This window comes from Salmo trutta, chromosome 5 (genome assembly GCF_901001165.1).
Source record: "Salmo trutta chromosome 5, fSalTru1.1, whole genome shotgun sequence".
Lineage (NCBI taxonomy): Eukaryota > Metazoa > Chordata > Actinopteri > Salmoniformes > Salmonidae > Salmo > Salmo trutta.
Genome location: NC_042961.1, coordinates 63,088,041 through 63,094,286, shown reverse-complemented (window position 1 = coordinate 63,094,286; position 6,246 = coordinate 63,088,041). Strand labels below are relative to the sequence as shown.

Sequence of the window (6,246 nt, the reverse complement as noted above, 5' to 3'; positions counted from 1 at the left end):
TGTTCTGAGGGCTGTTCTGGGGGCTGTTCTGAGGGCTGTTCTGGGGGCTGTTCTAGGGGCTGTTCTGAGGGCTGTTCTGGGGGCTGTTCTAGGGGCTGTTCTGGGGGCTGTTCTGAGGGCTGTTCTCGGGGCTGTTCTGGGGGCTCTTCTGGGGGCTGTTCTGGGGGCTGTTCTGAGGGCTGTTCTGGGGGCTGTTCTGGGGGCTGTTCTGAGGGCTGTTCTGGGGGCTGTTCTGAGGGCTGTTCTGGGGCTGTTCTGGGGGCTGTTCTGAGGGCTGTTCTGAGGGCTGTTCTGGGGGCTGTTCTGGGGGCTGTTCTGGGGGCTGTTCTGGGGGCTGTTCTGGGGGCTGTTCTGAGGGCTGTTCTGGGGGCTGTTCTGAGGACTACTCAATATTAGGAAGGTGTTCCTAATGTTTTGTAAACTCACTGGATAGTGTACTGTGTAGCAAGCCTCTCACATTCTGTTCTCTCTTGTCTGTCTCCCCTCCCTCCCGTCGCTCCCCCTTTCCCTCACCCCTCCATCCCCTCTCTCCCCCTTTCCCTCACCCCTCCATCCCCTCTCTCCCCCTTTCCCTCACCCCTCTTTCCCCCTCCCCTCCATCCCCTCTCTCCCCCTTTCCCTCACCCCTCTCTCCCCCTTTCCCTCACCCCTCCATCCCCTCTCTCCCCCTTTCCCTCTCCCCTCCATCCCCTCTCTCCCCCTTTCCCTCTCCCCTCCATCCCCTCTCCCCCCCTTTCCCCCTCCCCTCCATCCCCTCTCCCCCCCTTTCCCTCACCCCTCTCTCCCCCTTTCCCTCTCCCCTCCATCCCCTCACTCCCCTCCCCTCCATCCCCTCTCTCCCCCTTTCCCCCTCCCCTCCATCCCCTCTCTCCCCCCTTTCCCCCTCCCCTCCATCCCCTCTCCCCCCCTTTCCCTCACCCCTCCATCCCCTCTCTCCCCCTTTCCCCCTCCCCTCCATCCCCTCTCTCCCCCTTTCCCTCACCCCTCTCTCCCCCTTTCCCTTTCCCTCACCCCTCCATCCCCTCTCTCCCCCTTTCCCTCTCCCCTCCATCCCCTCTCCCCCCCCTTTCCCTCACCCCTCCATCCCCTCTCCCCCCCCTTTCCCTCACCCCTCCATCCCCTCTCTCCCCCTTTCCCTCACCCCTCTCTCCCCCTTTCCCTCTCCCCTCCATCCCCTCTCTCCCCCTTTCCCTCACCCCTCCATCCCCTCTCTCCCCCTTTCCCCCTCCCCTCCATCCCCTCTCTCCCCCATCCCCTCTCCCCCTTTCCCTCTCCCCTCCATCCCCTCTCTCCCCCTTTCCCCCTCCCCTCCATCCCCTCTCTCCCCCATCCCCTCTCTCCCCCTTTCCCTCACCCCTCCCATCTCTCCAGGATTCTCACCACATCGTGTTGGACCCCACTCTGTTCTCTCGAGCTCGGACAGAACCTCATCCTAAACCCAAAGGTGTGTTTATATCAGAGGGGTTAAAAACACTAGTCTGTCTTTTCTAGATTAATAAAGTGGTATGTCCTTCTACAGGTTTCATGGGGCTGGTGAAGACCAAGAAGCTATTCTGTCACTGTGGACTGGACTGGGGGATAGTGGCCTCATACCTGACCATACAGGTAAACACTGGATGGCCTCATACCTGACCATACAGGTAAACACTAGACTAGACTGGACTGGGGCATAGTGGCCTCATACCTGACCATACAGGTAAACACTGGACTAGACTGGACTGGGGGATAGTGGCCTCATACCTGACCATACAGGTAAACACTGGATGGCCTCATACCTGACCATACAGGTAAACACTAGACTAGACTGGACTGGGGCATAGTGGCCTCATACCTGACCATACAGGTAAACACTGGACTAGACTGGACTGGGGGATAGTGGCCTCATACCTGACCATACAGGTAAACACTAGACTGGACTGGGGGATAGTGGCCTCATACCTGACCATACAGGTAAACACTAGACTGGACTGGGGGATAGTGGCCTCATACCTGACCATACAGGTAAACACTAGACTGGACTGGGGGATAGTGGCCTCATACCTGACCATACAGGTAAACACTAGACTGGACTGGGGGATAGTGGCCTCATACCTGACCATACAGGTAAACACTAGACTGGGGTATACGTACCTGGCCATACAGGTTCACCCACTTACTTGATTAGCCATTGTAGTGTGTTTATTTGGAAGTGTTTTGTCTTCCAGAACCTGCCTGTGTTAAAGATAGAGAGCTTTGTGGTGAAGAACTGTGTTACCGAGCAACAGAGGTACTACAGGAAGTGGAGAGACGTGACCTTTTCCATGAAGACCTTTGAACTTACAGACATAGCTGATAGCTGGAATCCACGTAAGTCTCTCTCTCCCCCTCTTTCTCCCCTCCTCTCTCCCCCTCTCTCTCCCTCTCTCTCTCACTCTCTGTCTTCTCCCTCTCTCTATCACTCTCCCCCCTCTCTCTCTCTTCTCTCTGTCTTCTCTCTCTCAACCTCCCCCTTTCTCTCCCACTCTCTGTTGCTCTCTCTTTCTCTTTATGTGTGTGTTTAATGTGTGTGTGTGTTGTCGTGTCTTTACTATGGATTAAATTATATGACATGCTATTTTATAAAATCAATTCTCTGTAATTAATATTACCTGATTAAACTAATCATGTTAATGTAATGTAAGGAAATCGGGGCACCACGGAAGAATGTTTATTAAGCTGTTGTCTTCTGAATAAACTCTTAAAGACCTGGTAATCTTTTATATCAATAGCAGTCAATTATTAATCGTCACCTTATTCAGTCTCATCTGAACGTCGTAAAATTCTTGGTTATCTTCACGAATCCTGGCTAACAAGTTGAATCAGCAATACAAAAGTTGGTTTAATTATTTATTTACTAAATACCTAATTAATCACACAGAATTACACATACACAGGATGGATCATACATCGATTATTAATTATGTCATGAAAGAAAACGTCCCTGGCGGACGAAACCGTTATGACGGCTGGTTGCACAAAGAAAGGGGGTTTGGTTTGAATGAAAGCGCGGGAAGACTGAAGAACAAAAGGATTGGGTCTCTGATTGGACCTTATGAAGCTACGCTATCGTAAATACAGAATCTTATGCATTCTAAATTCGGAAAAGGAAAATGCAAGAAATATATTTACTCTGAGTTGCGCTTCGATAGATTGGTCGAAGATGGAAGGCTGGGTTGCCCAGCAGAGATCTCCCTTGTCCTTTGAAGAATATTTCTGGGTGGATACATTGTAGTACCGTCGTCGTGTTGGTAGAACAGATACGTTGTAGTACCCTGTCTTTCTGAAGAGATTGTCGTAGAGCAGATACTTTGTCCGTCCTTTCCTAGCCCACGTTTACAGCTGCTGCTGCTAACTCAACGGCTAGGAGCTATCACTTCTTTAGTGGATAAGAGTTCAAAGTTCATACCAAGTTGCCATACTTTAAGCTCATGCTATATTCTGGCTGGTGTAATCAAATTCATCCTTTCAGTGTGGCGATCGTCACCTCCACGTTGAAATTTGCCCTTCTAAATGTATGGACATCAGTCCTCACGTCACCGGGAACACACTGTTAATTAGGTCAGGTTGTAGTCAGTCAGCCATTCACAACCAGAGCTCACGCTGAGGTTGGCTTAGTTCGCCGTGAATTGGGTCACGGGGGCTCTTACAGAAATGTAGAAAAGAGGTTGGTTCATCCTTTCCAACCAATGCCTATTCATGTGGGCGTGGCCACTGATTGAGCATATTTTACATATGAAAACAATTCTCTCATTTTAAAAACTAAAATTACATTTAATCTTTTCACAAATAGTTTCATATTTAAACATTTAAATTGCACAACAATTCCATGTGAATCTGATAACTAGAATGTGTAGACTTTCCAAGATACAGTTTGTCGTCCTGTCATCAGTCATAATGTCTCAGTCAACAACGGATCTGACATCATATTCTTTAAGTACCAACGGATACTTTCAACTGGTTGGATTACAGAAATATGGTTCCATTCTCCAACCTTTTGATGTTACCAGACACTATGTTAACAAAGGGCTTTTCCAAGAGTCCATTCAGTAGAGTAGAGAGAGAAAAGGGGGGAAAGGTATTTATGGGGGTCATGAACCTCACCAACAGGGCAACGTCATGACAGTGTGTTGTAATGTTGCTTCGTTTCTTTCTAGTGCTTGAAGACCAGTAGGCCCCTACACCTGACAATCTGGAAAGGAGGAGCCATGAAGAGAGAAGCATTGGTCATTACCAAGCCCTGCAATGCCAGGAGCCTCAGGACCAGAACATCCAATCAATCAGATCAAAACAAATTACAACACAGTCAAAACAAAACGACATTGCTTATTGGGAAACACAAGCGCAATGCAGTGCTATCTGGCCATAAATCGACAGTACACTGTGGCAAACTATTTGACCATGGTTACTGATCAAAACCTTAGAAAAACCCTTGACAAAGTACAGGCTCAGTGAGCACAGCCTTGCTATTGAGAAGGGTAGACATAGGAAAACATGGCTCCCTGTAGAGGATAGGCTAAGATCTCTCTGATAAAAATAGGCTACCCATCCTGTTGGGGGAAGATGCAGAGAGCTGTGGGTTGGCAGCACGCATGTTATTGTTATGGTTATTGTTCAATGTATGGTTATTTTGACCCTTAATTATTGGTGTTGCTGTTTGTCCCCTTGACAATATTGATTATTATTATTATTAATTATGTTAATGTAGTAAATTAATCACTTAATTTCCAAAGTATAGCATTTGGCAATGTGTACATTGTTACGTCATGCCAATAAAGCAAATTGAATGAGAGAGAGAGAGAGATGTACACAGAGAGATGGTGTTTAACATATATTTTTTGGTGACCACATCATCTCTGTAACCTACAAAAACAATTATCTGTAAGGTGCCTCAGTCGAGCAGTGAATGTCAAGCACAGATTCAACCAGAAAGACCGAGGTTTTCCAATGCCTCTCAAAGAATGGCATCTATTGGTAGATGGGTAAAAAAAAAAGAAGAAAATCCCTTTGAGCATGGTGAAGTTATTAATTACACTTTGGATGGTGTATCAATACACCCAGTCACTACAAAGATACAGGCGTCCTTCCTAACTCAGTTGCCGGAGAGGAAGGAAACCAAACAGGGATTTCACCATGTGGCCAATAGTGACTTTACAACAGATTCAGAGTTTAATGGCTGTGATAGGAGAAATTTGAGGATGGATCAACAACATTGTGGTTACTCCACAATACTAATCTAAATGACAGAGTGAAAAGAAGGAAGCCTGTAGAGAATACAAATATTCCAAAACATGCACCCTGTTTGCAACAAAGAAATATTGCAAAAAATGTGGCCAAGCAATTACATTTTTGTCCTGAATACAAAATGTTATATTTGGGGCAAATCCAATACAACACATCACTGAGTACCATTCTTCATATTTTCAAGCATGGTGGTGACCGCATCATGTTATGGGTATCCTTGTAATCATTAAGGACTGGGGAGCTTCAGGGTAAAAAAAGAAACAATTGAGCTAAGCACAGATAAAATCCTAGAGGAAAACCTGGTTCAGTCTGCTTTCCACCAGAAACTGGGAAACAAATTAACCTTAAAACAGGACAATAACCTAAAACACAAGGCAAAATATACACTGGAGTTGCTTACTAAAGACAGTGAATGTTTCTGAGTGGCCAAGTTACAGTTTTGACTTAAATCTACTTGAAAATCTATGGCAAGACCTGAAAATGGCTGTCTATCAATAATCAACAACCAATTTGACAGAGCTTGAAGAATTTGGAAAAGAATAATGGACAAATGTTGCACAGTGTGTGGAAAGCTCTGAGACTTACCCAGAAAGACTCACAGCTGTAATTGCTGCAAAAGGTGCTTCTACAAAGTATTGACTCAGAGGTGTGAATACTTATGTTAATTTGATATATGTATTTCATTTGCAATACTTTTGGAACAATTTCTAAAAACATGTTTTCACTTTATCACTATGGGGTATTGTGATGTCATTATGGGGTATTGTGATGTCATTATGGGGTATTGTGATGTCATTATGGGGTATTGTGATGTCATTATGGGGTTGTGTGTAGATGGGTGAGGGGAAAAAAGTATTTAATCCATTTGTAATTCAGACTAACACAAAATATGGAATAAATCATGGGGTGTGAATCATTTCATACTAGTGATGAACTAACTTACTGTCATGTATTAGCATTTTGTGGGTAGCTGTCACGTTCCTCTTT

At 46.0% G+C, this 6,246-nt stretch overlaps 1 protein-coding gene across 1 annotated transcript in view; it reads left to right on the top strand.

The window, feature by feature from the left end:
* rigi (RNA sensor RIG-I) overlaps nucleotides 1-4,310 on the top strand; it is a 31,518-nt gene extending 27,208 nt beyond the window's left edge. The window contains exons 19-22 of the mRNA XM_029754686.1: nucleotides 1,372-1,444; nucleotides 1,520-1,605; nucleotides 2,205-2,346; nucleotides 4,173-4,310. Of these exons, the coding sequence (XP_029610546.1) occupies nucleotides 1,372-1,444; nucleotides 1,520-1,605; nucleotides 2,205-2,346; nucleotides 4,173-4,189 (318 nt within the window). The 3' untranslated portion in view covers nucleotides 4,190-4,310. The remainder of the gene's footprint in view (nucleotides 1-1,371; nucleotides 1,445-1,519; nucleotides 1,606-2,204; nucleotides 2,347-4,172) is intronic.
* The last annotated feature ends 1,936 nt before the right edge of the window (nucleotides 4,311-6,246 follow it).